The sequence below is a fragment of the Apostichopus japonicus genome, chromosome 8, assembly GCF_037975245.1.
Source record: "Apostichopus japonicus isolate 1M-3 chromosome 8, ASM3797524v1, whole genome shotgun sequence".
In the NCBI taxonomy this organism is placed as follows: domain Eukaryota; kingdom Metazoa; phylum Echinodermata; class Holothuroidea; order Aspidochirotida; family Stichopodidae; genus Apostichopus; species Apostichopus japonicus.
In genome coordinates, this window is record NC_092568.1 from 20,816,556 (window position 1) to 20,843,397 (window position 26,842).

Below are 26,842 nucleotides of genomic sequence, written 5' to 3' on the forward strand. Positions count from 1 at the left end.
AACCCATGAAAGGGGTTTTCTTATATAGTCGTCCCTGGTCCTACCGAGTGGATACCATTAAACGGTGCTTTTTCAGGGACCTTAAGTTTTCTTGAAGAGGTCGAGTTTGATTTTCCAGGTTGCGAAAATTTGCTACCAAAGTTGATTTTGCAGCAAATGATAATAATGAAAGCCAATGAGCCTCACGGACGTACCTCAAGTAAGAGTAAATTAATGTCCATATGCTGAATGTCTTTTTGTCGTTATATATACATCCATTGAATGTTTGATACGTGTTACCGGAAGCCGATTAAAGCGTTCACAGTGAATTCTCGACTGCTCATATAGTGTAAACATCTTGTCGTCTAGGTTTGAGAAGTGGACCACTTGAATGGCATTAATCTCTATTCTTAGAAATTTGTTTCAAATAAGGCAGATGTGGTTCGTCATTGACTATCGATAAAGTCCATTTAGTGAGTTACGTGTTCGACATAACGGGGACTACTTGGTATTCCAGAAATGGCAGTTATCTTCATCTCTTCATTGTTCATCCATTGACTTATGAAACAAATAGAATAAAGAACAAGGAATCGGATAACATTCTTCTGAGATTAAACTAGTTTTATCCTGAATCGTGTACAACTAACAGATCGACCGAAGAGTTGAAGACATCCCGAAGATAATAGTAACTGTTCCCTTTCGAGGAGAATTGTGATACACACCTGACGATGATCACACAGTCACAGTCTCGATGCAAGGGGACTGGGGTTGAGAGCGGATCAGACGTTTGGTAGTTTGGTTTTCGTGCCCAGGTTCTTTCCTGGGTGACTTTTCTTAAAAGTATCCCCGGTATTCAATCATGGGAGAATGATCGACAGATAGATTTTGCTGACACTTTATAACTCAATTAAATAATGAATAAGGCAGAACTTTAGTTTTGATATGTTATAATACCCCCCCCCCCCCCAAAAAAAAGCAGACAACTTTGAGTCCAATAATGTTTCTGTAGCTATTCCAGTATTTTCAAGATATGTTTCGTTAAAGATACTTATTTCTGGAATATTCGTTTTAGGCTAAACTTAATGGTGACGTCGGCTTCTTGTGGTAGTTATTATAGTTAATGTCAATCCGTTGGATTTGAGGTCAACCAGAATACGTTCGTTAAACTTCATATTAGCAACAGAGCACCCTTGGATGGCATTTAACATCATTTGTCCTTAATAAATTTGTAATAATTATAAACATGTCATTTTAGACCACATAATCTTAATTTTTGTCATTGAGCTTTGTAGTGCAAGTGAGGAACTAGTTAACTAAAAGGTCCAGTCACTTTAACTAGTGAAACTCAACTGTTTAAAAGGTCATTCCAAAAACAAACAAAAAATAACTTGAGTAATTGTGTTATAGGAATACAACCCTAGCTAAACTGAGAGCAGTGGTTTCTAACGGTCCACGGCATATCAGAGTTAATTTTGTTCCTGAAGTTATCAAAACACAATACGGGGTATTTTTTTTTGGTGAATCTCAAACAAAGTTCTTAAGAATCACTGTTTCCGAAACTACCTACTATCCGGTATGAGAATTTGCTACAACACTGTGGCTTAGAATGGGACCATATTGACAATTTTGTTATCTTGATAAAGTGATATAGATTGAATTCTATGTATATTAAATTTTATCTCATGGTCTTGCTGGCTTGTATGTCTCTGGCACTGCAACGAATATAATACTTGTTTTGGTGTAGGTAGTGTAAATCTTTGCCAACACATTTATGTCTAACAATGAGTTTAATTAAGTTCCTGCAAACCCTTGTGAACCGCATGGCTGTGCTTGGCTTGCCACAAATAACCGATTACAATAAAATTCGTTCCACCTCCATAGTGACAAGAAAAAAAAACGGCTTTCAAGGAATGTAATGGCGCTGGTTTGAAACAGGGTGTTTTTTAATATAAAATAAGCATATGGCTCTTAAAGGCATCCGTAGATTCACTTTTAGGAGAATAGCGCCTCATCAGGCCACGTATTCAGTGGACGGTGGCTGCAAGCATGCCGGTCGCAGAGATGTCACCACCTCTGGCCAAAGGCAAGGATTCACGCACGCCACCTAGTACGCTTCTGGTCGATTTGACCGACCCTCTGCGCATCCTCCCGGGTTCTTTTGCGACAACAAGGGAGACATGGTACGGGATCCTAGGCCACAAAAAAGCACCATCCCACAGCCAGAGGTATTATCGCCAGAGGCCTGTCTTGAACCCTAGCCACGATTTACACGACCGACGAGGAATGAGTCTTTCGTCACCCTCTATAGCATCGGCCACCACATCAGCTAGTAAATTATATGGTTGAATTAATATATCAAGACTTCAGCGAGGACTGATGAAAGAGCAAAAGAATTTTTAAACTGTATAATCATTGATGGAGTCGAACTCAGTACATCCGGGTTATCAGTCCACTGCTCTACCCTCTGAGCCATTTGATGAGTTAACTTTCTACAAGCTTAAATTGGTATTGTCGGTTGGATACAATATATTGTGAACGACACTGCCTTCAACGAAATCTCTATTCATCCTGTTTTACTCTCAATAGAACAACGGATCTGAATATCTCTATTAACAAGAAGCTCACGCTTGTCTTTGTTTACATTGCAGCAAGCAGTAAGAATGTCGTTTCCTTCCAAGACGTTAATGTACAATAGGCTTTTGGCACCGATACTATCAATATCTTCGAAGCAAGCAGTAAAAGACAAACGGATTCCGTGAAATCTTCTTATTCACAAAAGGATGCTTAAGATTATGCTCGCAAGAGAGGTCTTGCTGTAAGTTGTGTTCTTCAGAACTATATTCTATGCAGACGATCATTCTATGCAGACGATCAACTGGAATAAGCCTGAAATTTCAACAAACAAATATCTATTCACATTTCAGTTCCGTTTTGAATGAGGAAGGGGCAGCCTATTAAGTCAAACACGTTAACTTCATTTGACTAATCTTATTTAGGGATTTGAATGGATGGAAATAGCACGGTTATTCGAAACCCGAAACATAATTCATAGGGCTTTGAGTTTATGCAAGTAGATTTGGGAAACACGGGGATCGCGAATTCTTCAACTATAAGACTGTTTATTCCGCAGTGACTTGATGTGCTTATTGATCCTCTGAAACTGCGGTATTTGCGTGGATAGGTCCCCCACCCCCCCCCCCCCCGCCCCAAATCACTGTGTTCCACACATATACAGAAGTGTGTATTTAGCTTAATACAAAATATTAGAATCATCTTTATAAATATCAAATTTTGATCTATTAGCAGCCAACTTGATCAACTTGTTGCATTTTGAAAGACTGAATGGTAATGAGGTTGGGACGGTGACGAGAACGAGGGTTTGGATGTTTTGAAAGCCTTTTTATGTGAAATACAAGTCAACACTATGACAAGGTCGACTACATCAACAGCTATAATCACTCATATAAAACATTAGTTATAAGAGGCAATAACATCCCTTTCATGGTCATAGTTACCCTCCCTTCACCGTCGCCCCTCCTCCCCATACCATTTGCCGGTACGTTACTGAAACATGAACATTGTATATTTTAGATCTCCATGAAAATGAAATATTCAATTGCACAAGTCTCCGATGAACAGAATAAAGATAAAGTTTCCTCCCTTTTCTGCTGATTTGAAAAGAAGTATTTGAATCGCCTCTCATATAGAGTATGGGTTGAAAATTATTCCAAAACGCATCCAGAACTCTGCTTTACTTTCACTTCATCACTTGACCACAATTATTCATGCAACTAATTTAATCTTGAAAAAAACATCATGTTACAAAGTATTCTTTGAGCTTTTGTAAGTCTAAATCAAAAGGAAGGAATAAACCAATGAGAACATGTGAACTATAGAAACATTCTTTGCATTCCTTTCAAGTCATTGGAGGATTAGAGATTACGTTGATCCAAGAATTATCCTCCATGAAATGGGAAGAAATGCTAAAAGGGAAATCATTCTTGTAAGATAATCCAACTGAAAAATAAACCCTCTTTACATGCTGCTTGATTCTTTCTGTGGATTTAAAATTAACGACATTAGATCGAAAGAAAGTGAATAATACAATCGTAGCCCACCTCTTTTCAATCTTTCAATCGCAAGAAATACGATTGGCAGAGGCTCACTAGTAGGGGATTCTCCCTAGCAGGGATTCTCTCTTTGTGCGAATGAGTGAGGGGTAAACTAATGTACGTCACCATGGTATTAGGAACTGGTATTACCATTGGGTAACAAGCAGATGTGTCACGCTCACTCCAATGCATGATAAGCAATTATTGGTTTGTTATGAGATTGAATCGTACTATTGTTCCAAATTAGTTGACAAAGAAATAAAGAATTCTTGTAGCTAAGTTTACAATTGAAATTCAACAGATAGTAGTACACTTTTCATATGTAAAACATGATCCCGCCAGAAAGAATTCAAATCACTGAAATACTTATCCTAACACACACTCAGACAACACACGCACACAAAATAACGAATTTAATGTTGTTTTGTTTTTTTACTGTTTGAATGGGTAAATCTTTGATAATATTACCGTCGATCTGCCCGACGTTTCACTGAGTGGCGTCACGCACTAAATTGTTATCAGGTTCCTTATTTTTTGAGTAACGTTTCAATGTGTTTCTGTGAGGATGTTTAGAATTCAACGCAAAAACAAAATGCAGTTTTCACATTACCACGTGTGATTGAACAATCAGGCTGATAGAAATTTTACCAGAAAATTTCACTTTCTGTCAAAGCCGACATAATTATAGATAAACAAACTTTTATAATCAGAAAATCAGTTTTCATATCTGGGCTTAATATGACATAATTTCGTTACGTAACTAACCTAACTGTACATTTCGAAGCGGTTATAGATAGATCATCTATAAAGGAGGTCGAGTCGTCTCCAAGTTTTTTGCTAAAAAACATCTCAATAGCATAGTACCAAACGTTTTGAATAACAGTTGGGAGAGGTGAGGTTGTCAAACGTTCTCTAATATCTTCTCCCCCATCCCCCATGCACACCCTCCCCCTCCCCGTCTCCTCTCTCTCTCTCTATACAACTATTCATGTCAGAAGGCAAAATGTATGTCTTAAATGTGAACTAACGGAAATATGGTTGTTGTTGGTTGGTTGCTTTCTCTGAGATATAATGGCAGCTTGTATCTTTCTGGCCCCATTCTTCTGCTCAGAAAATTGCTCGTTTCAGAAATCAGACATGGATACAGGTACTTAGTACCACCCTAGGGAACTGGTCATGACTTCAGTACTTTCGCCGAGTTGATAAAAAACCGCAAATTGTATATCAGCAGCTGATATACTCAGTCCCTACGTACCTATGTCAACATGTTTATATATAGGACGTATCATAACCTCGTGTAAATACACAACTGACGAAAGCGTAGGCAGTAAAAGCAAATGATGCGGGTGTTTGGTATTTTATATAGAGTAGATAACTCCCGCGCATCATATTTCCATACGATAGTAATATACTATAGAATTGCGGAGTAAATTTCAGCTGGGTTATACATGGGGTCGAACTATACGGGCAGTGGCGGACTGGCCACACGGGCATTTGGGCAATATCTTGTGGGCCGGTGGCCCGGTATGCCGGTGGGCTGGGGAGCCTGGTAAAAATTACAGCCCATTTTCACGGTAGTTAATAGAATACAGACGGGCTGTGTAGAAACATATTTTTAACTGTGGGAATCAGCTCATGAAATCACCATGTTAGTTAGTTCGTGACAAAAAAAAACGTGCTATTAGCAACCCGTCCGTGCTAATGTATTTTATTTAGTTGTTTTTCCATTTTGTTCAAGAATGTTGTCACAAAATACATATATTTTTGTCTATTTTTATTTACGGTTTAATTTGTTCCTCAGTTTAATCAAGTGTTGCTTCTGGAAAATTATTTTTTGGTCATTTTTAAAGGATTATTGTAACCTACAAAATTGAGAAATATAGCACCATTTTGCATTTTAACTTCCAAAAACTTTCAATGGTGAGGGGCGATCACTATGTAAGTATCATATCAATGAATAATGGGCCGGTCTAGCTGGAAAATGCCCGGGCCGGTTTTAAGACCCAGTCTGCACCTGCTTATGATTGAAAGCTACCGGCGTTAACACTGAGCTAACCCTCCTCATGTTAGATTCAGTCTGCATCTTATTATCATATAGCACATCTCAATTACCGTACATAGACATCGTAATAAATAAATCAGGACAAAATGACGCACGTGTCTCTACGATGACGTCATATTTATACTTGATCAAGTCTTCAGCCATATGGGTGATGGACCTTGGAATCTGAGATATCTCCCAACATGGAGTCATATTTTTCTGGGTTTTTTTGGGGGGAAAGTCGTTCGGAACAATTAGTTCTATAACGTTGATCAATTACGATGATTGCTTTGGTGTCTCCTTTAAGACTTTTAATTAATTAATTTTAATGCCTTTAATGAATGCTTTAATTACTTTTAAGAGCAACGTTCCTCTCTGTGGATAAATGAATTGCAAAATTTAAAAATGACAATTTTTGAGTAGAATTTTTTCCCCGTCATGATTATATTGTTTGAAAACTTCACTAGCTATGAAAACAAACGGAATAATTAAGTCTATCTGGTTAATAGTTTTGGTAATGAATACTAAGAAGTTGGAAATAATGTGAGAATACAATGCATTCGTATATACATTTTAAAGGATGGCTTACAGCAGCATTCTTGGGTTGATTTTAATTTGTTTTCAATGTTGTTTTTAACTAGAATCTCATATCAGTATAACTCATTATCATGACTGGCCAAGAGGTATTTCCAAGAGAGGCGCAAAGATCCAAACTTTGGAAACTACATGCAATTTTTAAGCTGTGTCTCCATGCCATTATGAAACAGAAGACGAAATGTTTAGGACTAAATCAAGTTTATTAATTGATTACATGAACATTCATTTGGGTAAAATCTAGGCTAGGTCTTAGTTTGATCAAGCACAGTCTTAATATGAGTAATAGTCAGATGTCGGAACATTGAAAACCAAACTCAAAGGCTGCTTTAATGTACACATATTATGTTGATATGCTGTAGATCTTTTAAAGAAAAATATATACTGCTGTATATGTCCAGGCTATATTCCTATTCCACTTGAGAAGTGACCTTTTAATTAATTATACAACTGAGGCTCATCGAATACACCGACTGGGTAACTAAGTCTATAGACAGATTTAACAACTTTTAAAAGTTTAGGTTTATACCCCATTACCATCGAATATCTAATTTACTGATCATTTAACAATATTTACAAAATATTCCGAAACAAGCTAAATGCGATCGGGCCTGGGAAAGTTTGAAAATATACAAATTGTACTTTGAAATTGTCACAAACACTATCTCCTAGCCTTCCTTGACACTGACTAAAAATATATACACAGCAGAACTTGTTTAAATAAAATAAAGCTCAATCGCAAATTAAGATCCGATTGTAAAACATGATTATGGTAGGACTGGAGTTGTCCAGGAGTCGCACTTCACTTGAACTCGGTCAGCTTTACCCTCGGACTGAGCAAAGTGTTAATCAGAGTGCTTTCATCAATTTAAAGTGTTATGGGCTTAGAACACACTCTACTGTTTTAAAGTTAGTAAATCATAGTTATTGCGGTCTTACAACAATCCTGACCTTAGCAGATAAATAATATGTTGTTCTCTGTTCATCTTTTAAACTATTTGTTTCGATGAGCTGCACATTCGCTTAGCACAAATTGCACAGGTAAGCAGAAGTACAAGTGAACATACAGCACCCACGGGTAACCCAATGACAAGCCAGTTGTTCACACATGAAGGTAATTCAGTTCTCCATCTACCATTATCTTCACATTTCACAATATCTGATCCAAAAAGGAAAAAACCTGGCTCGCAAATGCTCTGGTAAGTCGAATTTACATAGTAAACTGTTTCGTTGAGTTTTCCATTGATGAAATCGTTCGGGAATTCGCAAGTGACTACTTCATCAAACACCTTCTTTCTTTCTTGGTAGTCCGACAAACTCATACGTGTTTCGTTTGCAAAGTCCAAGCTGCCAGTATTTACAGCGTCGAACAAGCATGGAAGATTGTCCCCGCATAGGTTCTGTATATCTTGACTGACTCTGCTCGATTCGGGAAAATCAAAGTTAGGAGTAAACTTTGGCTTGGTGTAGAATTTATTATTGGTTGATGCGAAGTACGTAAAAATAGTGTTCGATGTATCTACCATCCATTTCAAGCCGAAGTTGTGATGGATACTTTCCATACTGGAGTCCAAAGCCAGCACGGTGCCATTTGGGAGCATCAAGTCGTCCGTTGGGTCATCATTAAAGTTCCCCAATAATCCATTAATATTACCCTTAAATTTGTCTTCGAGATATACAGTGTAAGACATCATGTTTCGCGAAATGGTAATTGTGATCGTAAAGCCAAAAGAAAGCGCGATGGTTAAAATGGATTTGTCTGGATTGAAGTTAACTTGCGCCTCTCCGAAGGTAAAAGATGGTACGAATTTACCCTGATAGTCGTCCATGAGTTCCTTACCATCTATAAGTATTAATGTCTGGTTGAGAAGGGAACGCTGGACTTGAATCACTGGTAGGTTTTCACCTCTCAAGGCAAAAGCAGAAAATACCGATGCATTAAAACCAGGAACTTGCTCCATACGACCTTGAAGGGTAATGTTGTGCAGTCTTGTTTCAAGAAGTGTGAACTCACCAACAGCGTTGAAAGTATATTTGGCCTGATCCAGCGTTATGAAGTGAGGGTCACCGGTACCAGTGGCTGGTCTAGGTGGCTCGTATCTACTACAGTCGTCCGATGGCCTGAATTGGTAATATTTTAGACAATCCTTTGTCTTTTCCCTGCGATAGCAACATGCGATCCACGGCAAAACATCGTACTTTATATGTTTGCTGGCGCTTCTGTCGGGAGCGTACGCATCGGCAGTACCTCCACCCGGTGGACCACGCAGTAACTGCCCATCATTATTACCGTAGCAACATTGCTGCCCAGCTTGTGAGGCTTCGGCATTCCTTCGATAACACGCAAGAGCGCCTGGGTGAAAAATGTCAATAGCAGCATTCGATTCCTTATACCTCGAGTCAACACGAGCTTGTGCTAAGGTACATGGGCATGGTGGTAATACTGGTAGTGGAGAAGCTGATTCTAGAATTGTGCACCATTTTGAACAATCAAGTTTACTTGTATTCACGAAGGCAAGTTGAACCTGAAACGAAGTTCGGACGATATGCTCTTTCAAAGGTTCGACAATCATTTGTTTATATGCACTCTTTACTTGAAATATTAAATTACTTAATGTGTTAATTGAATAATTGATGTCTGTCTCCTTTACTTTGTGAACACCTTCATTAGGTATCTGTTTTACAAGTGACTTTTCTCCCGACCAGCCATTATCTTCGTTATCGTTGGCTACAATCACACTAATATCAACGTTCGGTGCATTATACAAATCATCAGGATCCCATACAAGGAAAAATTCTCTTTTCTCTGACAAATCAATGAGTCCAAAATCGAGCGTGACATTCATGACGGACACTTTTGGCGGTACCATGTACTGCGAAACTACGTAAACTGTGTCAATATACGGATACGTTTCTCCCCCATCGAGAGACACATCAATAGTTGTGAATCCAGTGTTGCTAAAAACAGAAGTAGGACAAATTACTTTATCAAAGTCTTCTAGAAAGCCTTTTCTTTCTACCTCCAAAGCATTCTGTCGAAATCGACAGATAATTTTTTCCTCTTCAACTTTTGGCCGTCGGCAAGGAAGTGTAGTAGTAATGACATCACCACCATTTTCACGGACCAAGAACGGTTTCGCACTAAGGAGCCGTCCCTCACTTGGTAAGGACAATCCTGCCGCATAACCATATGTTTCGGCTCTTTCGTAACCGTAAACAATAACAGACATTTGGGAAGTAGAACTCGACTCCCCTTGCTCTATGAAATACACACCTTCACCTCTGTGCAGCTCTTGTCTAAACATCACATACTCAGTCCCTGGTATATCAACGACTGATGTGTTGCACTGAATTGGACGGCCGTTCAACAAGACAGTATTGCATTCATCGTGCCTGACAACTATATTGACAAAATTAAAGAAACCACGAGTATCTGCCGTTGATTCTGGAGGAGTCACAAATCCAAACTTGAAGGCAAATTGCTCTTCTGCGGGGACTTGAATGATGGAAGGATCAACATTTTCACCGTCAATACTCCGCAATATCTGCGTGACTGAAATGGGTAAGGATGAGGAAATAACCCCATTTCCTGCTAGAGAAACTTCCCAAAACTCACCTGCATTCAGTGTTCTATTCTCAAGTCCCGGTACCGAGACAACTGTGTCTCCAAAGAAAGAAACTATTCGATAAATTGAAACATCAATAGAACTGCCGGTTTGTGTGTAGATGTGCCTGCTACCCCAGCTGTCAACTGGTATCAACTGCTCAGATAATATATCACAAGTTGTTCCTAAAGTATGCGCGCAGCTGTGACCGCCATAAGCTGCTACGGGACGATTGCTTCTTATGATACTGCCAGTTAAATCGGTCCCCATCGCTCCTAGTACTTGAATTATCTCGTGACTATCTAACTGGAACGATATAATATCTCCGGCACTGTAATCCTGATTTTCGAAGGATGCACTTTCCGCAATAGTGATATCTACGTTAGTACCATCTTCCACCCCAACAACCGAAAGAAGCGATGCTTCTCTTCCTCCCTGTAATGTCATGACACTTGCTACTACGTAACTCATTCCTAGTTGATCATTTGGTATCGCAAGAAATCCGTCTGTGGTGTAACTCGCATAGTTCATACCGTAGAGAGACACATCACTCGATGCGGTGACAATCAGCACCTTGTCACTGCGACCACTTACAAACTCCAATACAAAGTCATTGGGTATTGTTATCCTGCGATACCCGCGTGCTGGAAGTTCAAAATTAACCTCATATTTACCACCTTCTACTTCCCTTCTACTGCTGATAGTTACCGTGGTTGGATCGTCGCTAAACGCAACAACGAGAATATGCACCTCACCGATCGATGAGGAACGTCCATGATTAAAGGTGAATCCTACAACAAACTCCCTCCCTCTTGATATTCCTCTGCATACTTGTGACGAAGAGTTCTCATCTTGTGCATAGACAATGCTCAGACATACCGCCAGGTTGATTAAAGTAAACCGCATAGTGATAATGTAGCTGGAGAAATGTGAAAAGAAGAACGAGGTGCAAATGATTTGAAGTACTTTTCGTGTACATGCATGCTTCTTGAGGAATGCGAAAGCATTTATTACGTTCATTAAATTCTTTTAAACCGTTTATTTGACTGAATGTTTGACATTACCAATGAAAAAAATCAACATGACCAACAGTAAAGGTCAAGCATCATATAACAGTGACTATTCATAATTTCATTTGGAATACTAACATTGCGAAAATAATCCATGCGTTTTCTAACTGTGGCTTAGAAAGCACCGTTACCGTACCGATATCACATTAAACGATTCGGCATGAAAAGAAAAGAATAAGGGAGTGGCAATGTTTGCTTTAAGTACTATTTAACTAGTTCCTTGTTCATGTATTTTTCACCCAATATGCATGGTTTGATCAGTGTGTACTGTGAATAAGAAAGAAAACGTTAATCAGTATAAACTGAAGTGTGCTATAACACCGTAACACATTTTAGCCCTTGCAGCAGATGCTACTGTGTAAAATTACTAAATGACGAAGTTATTACTCCAAGGCTGTTTCAGGTGATGACTGGCTGGGAGTCTAAACATCTGTTCCTATGTTTGACTAGTTAGTATACTTTGTAAAGATGGTTCATATTGTATATTTTAAGCGTTCACATGCAGGTTGGGATTAAATTGTCGTCCACTTTCTGTTCAAATGTGGACGAAATTATTTTCGAACCTTTTAGAGTAGTCTGGTTAGACCAGTCAATCATTATGCATAGCATTGTGTGTCTAGTATTTTCTAATCGTAAGTCCTCAGTAGCAACACATGTTAAGAAATTAAAACACACATCAGTGTTAACTGATTAACGGCTACTCGCCTTTACCAGTTTTAACTGATCAAGCCATGAGAATCGGGTGCATATTTTATACAAAAAGAAGAACTAACAGCTGCGGTCGAAGCAATCTAAAGTTATCAGTGCTACCTAATCAAATCAGGTCTAGACGCAACGACCTGTAGATATGATGGATGGCGCATTAAAACCAAGATGCCAGCCAGGAATAATATATAATAGCTCCTCCACCTGTATAGATGTAGACGATTAGCACCAACAGGAGAGCATCTAAAACACTATAGCAACACTGATAAAGACTGTGGAGTGTTAGCTCAGTGGTTAGCGCTGGTGCCTTTCAATCAAAAGGTCCCCGGTTCGAGTCACTCCCAGATTAAAGACCAAATATGGAGGCAATTTTTGTTGTTGAGATTTTCCATTAATTTAGGAGTTTACATACCCATAATCAACATGTGTAAAAAATAATCTTCGCAAACCTACTATAACCCATCAAAAACGACCACGAAAATGGACATTTTGGGTAGTCACGTGACATGAACCTCTGGAATGTCTGAAAACAGAGATTGACCCAAAGGAGCCTCTGGTCACCGTGTGACGTCAAAGTTTGTATACCGCGAAAATCAAACGCTGATATAGGCACTGTTTGTACACAGATAGCGAACAATTGTACTGTTTTTGACTTCCAATTTCGAGCGTTTGAAAAGCTGTTAGCTTAAAACAAGAACACATGAAGGTTAACAACAAGTTTTAAGACAATTATAAGCAGAAATTTTAGTTAAATTGCTTATTTTATTAGCAAAATTTCCACTCAAATGGAGGCATCTTTTACATAGCGTAGCGTCAATAGGTCCGTACGGTACAATATACTTACATAGTACTTACTCGTTTTAATATCCAAAAGTATACAAACACAGAAAAAGTATCCTGTCAATAAACAAATTTAGCAGTGAATATCCTAATCCACGTTTCTTGTTCAATCCTGGGCGAAAAACTACCGTGAGTCTGTGTAATTCCATAGAGTTAGGTCTAGTTGAAACAGGCCTTGGCCAGTACTAACATCCCACAATCACAAGACAGTCACTAACGAAATAAAACGTCCGATCGCTACATACGACCGTTTTTATTCAACTCCTCGGACCATGCAGATGTCGGAATAAACAGAACGGACAATATTACACATATCACGAACTCACGATACTGGAATACAACAAATGAAATAGATAAATCCTAACATGGCTATTTACACATGCTGTGAGCCAACGCCGGCGAGAGTTGTAATTAACTACCGTACATGTACTAACAATGCTATACCCTTGGCACGGTATATATATACGGTCATCTCTTACAGTAAATATATTACTGTCAATTGCGTGATATGATGTTACATGTAAGGACGTCCAGGGACGACCATGGTCCGACACAGCTATCGACAGTATATAATTTTCACAGAATGAGACATTTGCAGCATACACAGAAGCAGGGTTATGCATGTGGACATGGGCATGAGATACTCCGGGTGCTGAAAAATCTTTCCACGTGGATCTCAAAAAATTGATCCAAAGTCTGCGGCGTTTTACGTCGGTTCTTTTACTCGGAAATCTAAAAAAGCTGATGCTTTTGTTGGATGAGGTATAACTGCAACCTCCAACAACACAGAATTGTGACATTTTGGGGAAAAAGGAGTAATATCGTTGATGTTTTTGGCAGCTCAAGTATACGACTTTACACACTAAAAGTATAGTTGTGAGTGAGGTATACAAACGTTGACGTCACATGGTCACCTGATGTCTTAGGAATGTTTCAGGAATGTCTGAAATAGAAGCTGATTTTTCGTCCCATTTTTCACTTATTTAACGTCCGAAATTGGTAAAGTTGATTACAGCAATGTAATTGGAGTCAGTTAAGGATTACATACATGAAAAATGGTGGGATTTTATGTTCATCGAAAAGTCTCCATAGTTGGTCTTTAATGTAGGTCGTCCAGTTACAGAGTTGTTGACAATTAACAATTCATACTCATGGACGTTCAATATGAATGTAAGAGACTGGCTTCGGTCAGCTTGCGACTTTGATAGGCCAATTAGGCTTCTTCGCGAGTTCCTGCTTGCAGGAGGATCTAATATACATACATAAAGGCAAGAATGATACAACGGGATAGGCGCCTTCCTATCTTCGATCGATAGTAATTTGCTGAGAATTTCTTTCATAAGAGTGAAAGAACTTGATCGTTCCTCTCGGTCACAGCTTACACAGCAACGATATAAATTTGCCAGAAAGCTAAACCACAGTGTTCACCATGCAGAGACAATTTCTTTATTACATCTTTCTAATTAAGGATTATATCTTCCATATTCACCTTTATGCAGTGGCGGAACGTCCATACAGTCAGGGGCCGGATGACCCCTGACGGATTCAAATGGACTGCTGGCGCCCTTTTCAGCTTTTTTACCACTTTTTACTTATTCGCGATTATTGAATTCTTTTTTGCGCTCTCATCTACCTATTGACTTGTCACATTTAATTGGTGTAATTTGGTGATATCAAAGGGAAGGAAATGAAGCTCAGATGATACTTTCTGTGCTTGTCGGATGAATGATTGTTTGTTGAGGTATGCTTCTTTTTTCAATTTATAGTAGTATATTTTAGGTATCCTAATATCATAATATGACATATTTCTGCCAATATAGGTGTTGGCAAAATGTCGTCCACCATAATGTGGTATTGTTGGCATTTACAGGTCCAGAATACCTAATAGGCACAACAGGCATTGTGTCAGAGCACTCACAAAGATACCACAGGGATTGTGATGTAGCGCATGTACTTTCAACACCCATATAAACTTCCGAGTTGTCACAAATGGCGATGACACCTATTTATTCTTCGTTTATCTGCAAGTTTGCAAGGCCCGGAAAGGGTCATTTCCGGCGATCTAGAGTGTATCTTTACTCAAAAAATGTCTGTACGCTCCGCGCCAACCTGTGGTGGCGCTCCGCTTAGATAGTGTCGAAAGCGCACCGACAAACCACTCTCGCGCCCGCCTCCCCACTGACCAATACCCCTAGCTCGGCCACTGCCTTCATGTCTATGCCAATGACATGTAGAAATCATGAAAAAATTGTGCAACTTACCGTTATACTTGACGGTATAAATATGATATCATACTAAGAAATCAGCCCCATTTGTTTGAAAGTTGACGTGTCTTCGTTACACCGTAACATGGAACCTGAAATATTTGCGAGTGTCACTTTTTTAAGCTGAATAATTGTCTCTATCCGTCGTAATTCACAGATACGGTTGAATAATTTCTGTATTAGGAAGACAGCTAACAAACAACATGGGGAATCAAACTGATTTACTTTGGGTGAACGTCAACATACAACGTCTAGCTAGCTTTTTGGTTCAAATCGGGAGCCATACCCCCTAATTGAACTATTCCAATATAAAGAATGGCTGCTCTACCAAGTTGATGAATGGAGTTTTCCGTGGACTTTATCTTTCTGGTTTGCGAATTGGTGTTTCGAAACAACTTTGTAAACCATGGTTGCAGTGTTGTGATGATGAGTAGAGTGCCTTTACTTCCTCCATTATTTAATGGAAGGGTCCGACGCTGAGGTACACTCTCGCCAGTATAGTAGGTACTGAACAAGACTGTACGAAAATTAACTTAGCTTACGCGAAACGAAACAAGCCAGACCGATACGGAACTAAACTAAAGCTAAGTAGTCTTAATTAATAGTAAACGAAACGAAACGAAACGAAACCTAACCAAACCAATCCAAACCAAACCAAACCTAACCAAACCAATCCAAACCAAACCAACCCAAACCAAACCAATCCAATCCAAACCTAACCGAGCCGAACCAAACCAAACCAATCCAATTTTAACCAAACCAGGCCAAGCCAAACCAAACCAATCCAATCTAAACCAGGCCAAGCCAAACCAAACCGAATCCAATCTAAACCAATCCAATCCAAGCCTAACCGAACCAAACCAATCCCAACCAACCAACCCAAACCAAACCAATCCAATCTAAACCAGGCCAAGCCAAACCAAACCGAATCAATCCAATCTAAACCAGGCCAAGCCAAACCGAATCAATCCAAACCAATCCAATTTAAAGCAAATCAAACCAAACAAGGCCAAACCAAACCGAAGCAATCCAATCCGTCCAAACCAAAGCAGACCAATCCAAACCAAGCCAAGTCAAACCAAGGCAATCCGAACCAGCTAAGCCAAACCAAGCTAAGCTAATATAAGATAAGCTAAGCCAGGCTAAGCCAATACATCATCTATGTCTTACTTATCATATAGTTATGTATTTTTCTTATGTCAATTATTGTTTGACCTTCCCCGTTTCGTACCTGAAAATGTCTGTGTGTGAGGGGAAGCTTGGTCCCACTGCCCTCCCTCCTCTTACTTCGCAACTGAGTCAGACCAAACCAAGTCACACTAAATTCAGCTAACATGATGCAGTTGTAGATTTCACCGCGCTATTAACTTTGTACCAGTTCGAAAAGGATACACATGAACGAGGGTCATATTAAGAAAGATCAATAAATGTGGCAGTAAGTAGGAATTTTCTAATGCCGGTAGATGTGCAATTCCCCTATTAAGGATCACAATGAGTCATAGCATTGCTACATATAGGTTACCAATATGTAGAATACTTCCTCTAATACTCATTGTGCCTGATATCGGTGTGAATAATTTCCTGAAGTTAATTCAGTGTTAAGTTAAAACAGTGAGGGGGTGTGTGGGGCGTAGAGCCCCACATAATTTTTGGTATTGATGATGGGAGGGTCAAATAATATAGAGAATGTAATGAAAAGTCACTTCAAGAATATGTGTGCTACGTGCGGGGTGGGGGGGGTCCACCACGAAATAGAATGTAATGAACGGTCACCTCAAAAAATGTGTGCTACGCGGGCAGTTGCAGTGTCTCTCTGAGTGGCAATATTTTTGTTTTCTCATATATTTTTTTTTCAATATGTGATATAACCGGATGGTTTTCGACCGCGCAGGCTCGCACATTAGGTTTTTTCCCAAAAAATTGGTAAAGTTTTTCTACCCAAAAAAAAGGAACATTTTAGACCCGACTGCAGTTTAAAAAACAAAAATGGAAATGATAGCACCATTTTGCATCTAAGTCCTTTTCTAAAACAACATTTTCAAGAGGGGGCCATACCCTCCCCTTATACCCCTTCCCCAGGACGGTGATCCATTGCTATGTGCATAAAAATGGGAACAGAAATTCAACTTTATAGCCATTCAACATATCATTTTAACACTGTTAGCTATCTACAATTTGCATGGCTGCACTCAACTTTTTCTCTAATCTCTCTCTCTCTCCACCTCTCGACATCTTTCTACCTATATCTTGTTTTCTTGTCATATTTGTATGTTTCTCTCAATTAATGTTACCGAATTCACCTGATCATCTTTTTGTTCCTCAACTAAGTGTTAATTTCTATCATCTTCCCTTGAACTGTTCTATGCAATTACTACTTTTGACTTCAATAGGTGTGTACCAAACTCAAACTAAACTCATTGTAAATGTTGAATCGTTTTTTTTATTCTGTTTGTTATTTATAAGTAAAAGTTAAGATCATCCCTTTCAATACATTATTTCAATCATTCATACCTGTGTCAAGATGTCAGTTTCAAGGCCAACCATACAGGCAACCAAAGTTTAGCGAGCTCAAACTTGTTAGAATTGCTTCCAAAGACATTTTCTGAAGATTCAGATTCTCTTATGAGCATTTGGCATTTTCACAGGACATTCTGGCATTTTTATTGGGGGTGGGTGGGGTGGGGGTCGGGTGGGGGATACTGCTGACCTATAACTGAAGAAAACAGTTGAGTAGTTATTAAATTCTAAGAAAAAAATAATTGAGAGTAATTTGTTTAATATCTTGAATTTCATGTTTTTATTTTATTTATAAATAATTATGGTAATAAATGTACCTCTTTATACATATAGATTCTCTGCATAAACAATGCCCAACTTTGTAAAGCAAGTTACCCACAACTTTCTTCTCGGATAAATATATCACAACAAATTACATAATTTCAACTTAATACGGTGCCTGCCATGAAACTATGAGATACATACTTTAATCATTATTACAGAGCAATGAATCATTGAGCTGTGATGTATACTGCATGGTTTATTGTTTTTACATAGAGATCAGAAGAGGTAATAATTGATGTCTACTGCATATCTTATAAGCCACACCAACTTCCCCTCCCATTGCTCCACCCCCTTTACCCCTTTTTCGGAAAATGAGATATTTATTTTTAAAAAAAAATCATATTTCAGGCTTATCCTTTGTCATCCAAATACACATTTATCAGGTTTTTGTGATTTTAGCCACAAAATTAAGTTTGTTATGATGTAGACTGTTACAAAAAAACCATTGCTACCAGGTCCAGGTTGTATTTCTATAACACTTTTAAGTTATGAGAAATGACATTTATCATGCATTTATCATGCATTTATCATGCATTATCATGCATCTGAGTGACTAGATGATAAAGTCTAATAAAGAGACCGTTCAGGTCAAATCCTCAGATACAACACCAAAACACATAACTCATCAAACATAAGCCTTCATGGCCTCAAAATAACACCTTTACAATACATTGCACCTTTGTCTACGACAATTATGTTGTGGTTCAAAGGTGCTCTATAGTTGTTAATATACAATTAAAAAGACCATGTTTTTGATTGAGCTACTGAATGGTGTAAAACAAAGGATTATCATTAAACGTTGATCACTGCACTGAGATGCCGACGTCATCATCAACTGAGGCTCCTTGACGAAAATGACATCAATTCCTTGGTGCAGGCTCAAATTTATTTGTTTAATCGACTATTTTATAAATCCTTATTACTCAATCCATAACATATCCTTTTCAGCTGATATAGACAACAGAGCCCTATTTGATGACATTGAATATACATCGGTCCTTGACAAAAACTTGGTAAACACATTGTAAACATATTATCAGAGGCCAATAAAGTCTTTGAATGCTTTCATATTGCGTTGTGTGATGCTGCATCTGAGGAACTAGCCTACGATGGCTGTGTTAGACTTTGCTGTCCAGCCAATTTACCTGATGAGCCACAGATGTTGAATAAAGGGACATTTAAAGGGACATTAAAGCAGTAATTAAAAAAATACAACCAGGGCTAGCAGCGTGTTTTAATGTTTTAATTAATTTTGTGCCAAAAGTCAAGTAAAATTTGTGGAACAACCAGAGATTAAGTAGATCATGATGTCTTAGAAAACTACCGATGGAACATTACAATATGTGGTGGTGAGAGCCAAAACTTGTCCTTAAAGGTTGCTCTGGGCAGATGAAGGGTGCTGTTGTCTGTCCGGTCCAGCTAATGGAACGTCCCGCTCATCCCAGAGACTGACCCCGTCACAGGCACAAATACGTTTGTTGTTCTCAAACAGACCAGCTGATCGGGCAATGATTCCACAAGCCAGTCTGTCACGACAAAAAGCAGAGAGAAGGTACTTGATTAATTATTCTGCAAACTGGTTCATTTTAGATCAGCCTTTCTGCTATTCGTTAGCAATTTTACCAACCCTATCGATTATTAGTGAAGATCAGATTGCAATTTGAAAAAATCAAGTTGACACACCTTGGTATATGTTTTCCCATTCTAACCAAACGTAGCTTTGTCAAAACTCCTTCAAAAGGAAATTGACACGGGAAATTATACACCAAATGCAGACAGGCAGGTGAAAATGTTCCCCTAATGCTTTCATATGTAGTTTCTTCTGATTATATTCAGTCCATATTCACTCTCAACTTAGCAAATTATGGACCAAAACAAATACCTCCCGCAAAAAAACACACAATCACTGGATTTTTATCTTTCTTTCAGGAATGACTACCATTAGGAGAAATGATTTTTCTATTTTATAAGGTGAACTTACCCTGGCCCTGAGTTACCATCTATCTTGGACTGGGGTGTCTCCCCTTGACCTAGGTCATCTTCTCTCTCATGAACAACAAAGGATCTACCAATCACATCCCAGACCTGTAAAAGAAACATGAACTTTTTCAACCGATTGATGGTACACGACACCAACTCCCTCCTTATTTTACAACAGTCATGAGTTGAGGTAGTATTAACCTGCACATGATCAGAATCCAGTTCATAGTTTCAGTGCATCATAAATGTATTGAACTCTTTCCTATTTATTAAACACATCAAAGACACATGTATATGTATATATATTTCAGTGGGGGATCACATATATGTATGGTAACCCCAGAGCGGATCAAATATGTATGGTAAAAAGTGGGGATCACATATGTATGGTAAACCCCAGAGGGGGACCACATATATGTATAGTAAACCCCAGTGGGGATGACATGGTAAACCCCAGTGGGAATCACATATGTATGATAAGCCCAGTGTGTATCAAATATGCAAGGTAAACTCCAGTGGGGATAACATATCTATGGTAAACCCATGTGGGGATCACATATGTATGGTAAACCCCAGTGGGATCACATATGTGTGATAAACCCCAGTGGGGATTTCATATGTATGGTAGACCCCAGTGGGGGATCACATGGAAAACCCCAGTGGGGGATCACATATGTATGGTAAGCCCAGTGTGGATCAAAAATGAATGGTAAACTCCAGTGGGGAGAACATACAGTATGTATGGTAAACCCCAGAGGGATCACATATGTATGGTAAACCCCAGTGGGGATAACATTTGTATGGTGAACCCCAGTGGCAGATCACATATGTATGGTAAACCCCAGTGGGGACCACATACATGTATGGTAGACCCCAGTGGGGGATCACATGGAAAACCCCAGTGGGGGATCACATATATATGGTTAACCCCAGTGTGGATCAAGTATGTATGGTAAACCCCAGTGGGAATCGAAAATGTATGGTAAATACCAGTGGAGACCATATATATATATATTTATATATGGTAAACCCCAGTGGGGATCAAATATGTATGAAAAACCCCAGTGGGGGACCATATATATATGGTTAACCCCAGTGGGGATCACATATGCAGGGATGTGCCCACGCTGGGCGGCACTGGGCGGCCCCGCCCAGCACTAAAAATTACTGCCCAGCACCGTCTTAAAAATCGTGAATCCCGCCCAGCACTATTTTCATCTAAAATCCCGACATTCCTAACAATATATTCAACATAAATTGGGCCTAGCCTATGCCAAAATCATACAGACAAATAATGCATCAGTTACGCATGCGAGAAACATTACTTACGGCTTTCAATCGGTCCCTTGTAAAATCTCTTTGAAACAAACTAATAACTTTTACCAGGTACTTAATATATTTCACTAAAAGAATAAAATAAAATGTAAATTGTTGTGCTTAAAAAGCTACACAAGTGCCACCTTTTGGCATCTGAGCACCTCAAAATTCAAAGGGGATGGGGACACCCCCTCCCCATTAGACCCCTCCCCTACTACGGCGATCAGTATAACCGGCACTCAGAAAATCCTGGGCAAATCCCTGCATATGTATGGTAAACCCCAGTGTGGGATCACATATGGACATGGCACTAGGGAGAGGGGGAGGGTGAAGCAGCATTAACAAGGAGAAATGTGAAATTAGGCCACACAAGAACCATTCCTTACCTTCAGTTGATCATTTTCGATTCTAAATCTTGCTCTACCATTTTCAGCAGCACTGATATTACCGAGGTCTCCAACATGCTGACAAATGAAGTAAACATGAGCAACTGTTTATCGTGTCTTCTATTGTTTTTGTGCAACATTGCTGTTTAAACATCCAATGAAGATCAAAAATGAGCCAATCGTGTCTGCAATGTAGGTTTTCTCATCATGCTAAGACTTGTTAACAATTTTATGCTATTTGTATGTCAATATACTTAAGCAGCTTTAGCATTTAACCACGTCAATATGTTGAAAATATATACAATACTTTCCCAGTAGGTGAAGCAAGTTCTCACCCTATTTGCACAAAGCTTAACGTAAAAGTTGTTTTTACCATCAACTCATACGAATTTGATTCGCATTCAATTCAATTTGAACTTGATTCAACTCAATTCAATCCAATTTTTTACCAGTGAATATTGGTTTCATCTCTTTTGAGTAAAAAAACAGTCATGCTGAGTTGCATTTTGTTGAATGTAATTTCCAGCAATACCAAATTCATTCCAAAGTCAAGTCAATTGATAGAATTACTTGCAAGATTAAATGTCAGAAACAATGTTGGTGTTTTTTTTTTTCATATCACATCAGACTTGGTGGCCTTATATAAACTGTACCCACTTTGTGAAATAATGTTTGGTTTATTTTTTCCCAAATTTCTACAGATTATGTTCCTCGGTTTGATACTACCAAATTTGATAGAAAGCTCCTTAGATCGATTCTGAAAGCTGAATGAAAACTTTTAATCCTACTTTGAAGCATATGGACGAGCGACTTGTTGTCACAATCAGGATTTTCTCAAGAAAATTACAAAACTCTGCTTACCCTCTGTATTGCTGAAGGTCCTCCGTGTTCCGAGTTGAAAGGATTGAAATGTCCTCCACAGCTGCAAATCAAGAGTGAAAAATCAGGGTCTAGTAAATTAATTTCCAGTTATCATCTAGTTTTTCTGCCTCCTTTGGTTTTTGAATTTGTTTTCAAGTTCAGTATTACTTGTGAAAAACAGTCCAGAAAAAAAATAACCACAGTTAGATGTCATTTAACTGCCCACCCAAATTAAGTGTGGTGAATAACAGTAATGGAACTGCAAAACAGACATTTACATCACAGCCATAAACCAAGTGAATCATGTATTACTTTGAATTTCCATGCCTTTTGCAAGATTTCTAACATGCAGGATTTGTCCGCCGTGTTGGATGCTGTCAACCCTCTGTATTATGTCTGTGGAGGGATGTTCCGGTGGTTGCCGTCGATTGATTGTTCAATAAACTGCCGAATATTTGCCGCATTTTTAGGTCAAAAACACATCCTCACAGCAGTTTGTAAGTCCAATATATAATTTTTTTTCAAATATGAAGGTGTTTTATTATTTATGCATCTGGCAACAGAAGAGTGAGCGATGTCAACGCATCAATATCAGCTGAAAATGGTTTTGTGTCTCTTTAAAATATGGGATTCACTTATTTACAAAGGGAAAAATAACATTTCTAAAAAAACATTGCATTTTGATGAAATTCTAAAGACAGAGAAACATTATTCTGCGAAGTCACTCAATATTCCTTATGTATCAGATTTCAAGGCTAAATCGACAAGCAGATTATAATAACTTATAATAAGCTTTAAAGAACCTCGATCCTGATGACATCACAGACCACCTACTGAGCTTCACTTTCTGGAGTAAGAGAAGGATTAATTGGGCCAAACTAGATTATATTCAATCAGTCATATCTTGACTTAGGGACCAGATGAACACTTACAGTGTGCAATTTATCTGCCCCATAGAGTATCCCTTCAATCCACAATCGCAATGCAATGTATGATGAAAGGTTTAGTACAAACAGGTGTTTTATGCTAGGGTATCATCACCCAGCTACAATTTCTGGCACCTTTACTGTATTGATTGTAATGAAGTTGCCAACCAACCAATCAATCGATTGATCAAACAATGATCTAGATTAGTAACTAACACATCCTTGGCAATTCCATATATGATCCTCACAAATATGCCGCCCTTACGTAATACCGTTTGCCAAGTTACCATTTTGAAATGCAAAAAACAAGGTTTCGATTGTCTGGATCCTACTAGAATAGTTCTGGGAAGAATTTCAAGGCTCGATTCGAAATGCTTCAAAATGAGTAAATGTGGCTAAACATTGAGAGATATGTTAAAGCTTGAGTTCAAAGAAAGTACTCTGCCTGGGAACATTATATTGATGTTGACCGACGCCTGATGTTGACATCAATCCCCACAAAAGTTGAAGGTGAACTGGAAGTCTCATTTCTGATCAAGTGCAAAAGATGTTTTCCATGTGAATTCAATAACCTGGGTTACTTTTATCTGTTTTTTTAAATATATTTTATGAATGAACCTAAGGCTTCAAGTTGTAAAACAATCACAGCGTATATTCAAGCTGTTTCTACAAGGAGAAGACCAGAAAGGTAAAAATTAAAAGTATTTAGATCTGTTTACAAATTTGGCAATATTCCTGGAATAGTACATACCTTAAGGGGACATTTCGGAAGACATTTTTAGTCTCTTTGTTTGGAGACTATGAGTGATTGTCTTATATTAACCTTATTTTGAGTTTCGCTCTGAGCAGTTTTGGGAAAATTACTAACCAAACTTAAAAAGCTGCTATAAAATTGAGGGCGTTACTTACAGATATTTTTCTTGAGGACGTACTATATATATATATATATATATATATATATATATATATATATATATATATATCGATTACCAGTGCATCAGCAGTTTGAGGGTAAGAAGGAGCAATGTAAGCAGGAATGAAGGGATGGACAATGTAATGTGAGGGTAACGATGGGCTAGAGGTGGGGGCTGGAAGGAGCAGTAGTTTTGGGGGGTTTCTCTTCATTTTAGTTTTCTCAGCAAGAGTAACGTAAGTTGTAAGACTAACTTTTGGTACCATTTCATCTTTATCTACCGACTAGGGCGCATGTGTATGAGTGACGTCAAACACCTTGGCTATCCGCCACCGTGGTATTGGTTCCTCACAGGACACGTGGAGACGTATCTTGAAGACAGACATTAACGAGTGGTATCTGAGAGAGATGCGACGACGATTAATAATGTCGATATCGCAGAAACCGACATCGTCAGTTTAAACGGGGTGATACATGTTATCAACGGTATCCTCATACCGCCATCAATACCGCCCAGGCTTGGCGAAGAACTAGTAGAAATCGTAGGACTTGGTAAATAAGGTTCGATCCTGTCAGACGAGACAGGTGTGAGAGTCTATATATGGTGTCACGTAATTCGCCATTCCGTTGCCAGGTAACCGTAGCCGATGGGTCTGCCGGCAAGCCAATGATGAATATCAGATCTCATGAATAGTCATAATCCATATGATAACCATGCATGTTAGTTAGTATGTTAGTTTGTAACAAAAGAACGTGCTTTTAGCAACCCGTCCGTGCTAATGGATTTTATTTAGGGTTTTTTTCAATTTTTTACAAGCATGTTTATAATAATACATAATTTTTATATAGCGCCAAACAAACTATGAAATAATTCTCGTGGCGCTTAACATAATAATAACAATTATAACATATATGCTTTGGTGAAAAGATACGTTTTGAGTGCTGATTTGAAACCGTTCACAGTATGGCACATTTTGAAATGTTCTGGAAGTGAGTTCCACAGGCACGGTGCAGTGGATGCGAACGTTCTCAAGCCGTACGTCTGTGTTTTTAATCTAGGGATGAGTAACATCAGTGATGAATTAGAGCGAAGGTGAGCGTGTGGATGATGGTCCGAACTGAAACAAGTTGTGAGGTAGGTTGTAATAAAATGATTAAAAACTAAATGAAATCCAGTTTAAAACATATATTTTTGTCTTCTTTTGTTTACGTTTTTATCTTTCCTCAGTTTAATCAAGTGTTGCTTCTGGAAAATTATTTTTGGGGTCATTTTTAAAGGATTATTGTAACCTACAAAATTGAGAAATGTAGCACCGTTTTGCATATTAACTTCAAAAAACTTTCAATGGGGAGGGGGAAACCCTTCTTTCATTTCAAGCTGAATTGACACACTTGACACTGAAGAATGAAAGCATATACAGTTGCCAGTATAGTAGCGGGGAATTATGTATAGGAGGCTGAAATTTTATGCAAACTCCCAGATGCGATTGAAGGATCTTGTGGAGGAGGGGGCATTCCAGCCCTCTCTCCTTGCGCACGCCATTGGATTTTAGTGCTGTTGCCAGATGGTAGCGCTTGAAATCACATCGTGTCCAGGTTTGCGTTACTTTGACCAAACAGCGAAATACAAAAAGACAAGTGGATATATTCACTTGTAAAATAACGAATTGAAAACGAAATTAATTTTCAGTCTTTTATTTTGCTCATTTGGAACCCATGAAAGGGGTTTTCTTATATAATCGTCCCTGGTCCTACCGAGGGGATACCATTACACGGTGCTTTTTCAGGGACCTTAAGTTTTCTTGAAGAGGTCGAGTTTGATTTTCCAGATCGCGAAAATTTGCTACCAAAGTTGATTTTGCAGCAAATGATAATAATGAAAGCAAATGAGCCTCACGGACGTACCTCAAGTAAGAGTAAATTAATGTCCATATGCTTCATGTCTTTTCGTCGTTATATATACATCCATTGAATGTTTGATATACGTGTTACCGATTAAAGCGCTAAACGTTCACAGTGAATTCTCGACTGCTCATATAGTGTAAACATCTTGTCGTACAGGTTTGAGAAGTGGACCACTTGAATGGCATTAATCTCTATTCTTAGGAATTTGTTTCAAATAAGGCAGATGTGGTTCGTCATTGACTATCGATAAAGTCCATTTAGTGAGTTACGTGTTCGACATAACGGGGACTACTTGGTATTCCAGAAATGGCAGTTATCTTCATCTGTTCATTGTTCATCCGAATGTTGTCCATTGACTTATGAAACAAATAGAATAAAGAACAAAGAATCGGATAACATTCTCCTGAGATTAAACTAGTTTTATCCTGAATCGTGTACAACTAACAGATCGACCGAAGAGTTGAAGACATCCCCGAAGATAATAGTAACTGTTCCCTTTCGAG

At 38.6% G+C, this 26,842-nt stretch overlaps 2 protein-coding genes across 2 annotated transcripts in view; both read right to left on the reverse strand.

Moving 5' to 3' along the window:
• Positions 1–5,856: 5,856 nt before the first annotated feature.
• Positions 5,857–15,302, reverse strand: LOC139970990 (sushi domain-containing protein 2-like). Its single transcript, XM_071977109.1, has 2 exons — positions 15,208–15,302; positions 5,857–11,250 (listed from the first exon to the last, which is right to left on the reverse strand). Exon 2 carries the CDS (start codon positions 11,235–11,237, stop codon positions 7,716–7,718), a length of 3,522 nt encoding a protein of 1,173 aa, XP_071833210.1. The 5' UTR covers positions 11,238–11,250; positions 15,208–15,302; the 3' UTR covers positions 5,857–7,715.
• A 2,690-nt stretch (positions 15,303–17,992) lies between these two features.
• Positions 17,993–26,842, reverse strand: part of LOC139971000 (copper chaperone for superoxide dismutase-like) — an 82,465-nt gene continuing 73,615 nt past the window's right edge. Inside the window, exons 5-8 of the mRNA XM_071977121.1 lie at positions 22,596–22,656; positions 21,735–21,812; positions 20,033–20,136; positions 17,993–19,577 (exon numbers count right to left, since the gene is read on the reverse strand). Coding sequence (XP_071833222.1) covers positions 19,421–19,577; positions 20,033–20,136; positions 21,735–21,812; positions 22,596–22,656 — 400 coding nt within the window. The 3' untranslated portion in view covers positions 17,993–19,420. The remainder of the gene's footprint in view (positions 19,578–20,032; positions 20,137–21,734; positions 21,813–22,595; positions 22,657–26,842) is intronic.

Coding starts and splice junctions, on each gene's coding strand:
- LOC139970990 (XM_071977109.1), bottom strand. CDS start 11,237: ATGCGGTTTACTTTAATCAACCTGGCGGTATGTCTGAGCATTGTCTAT.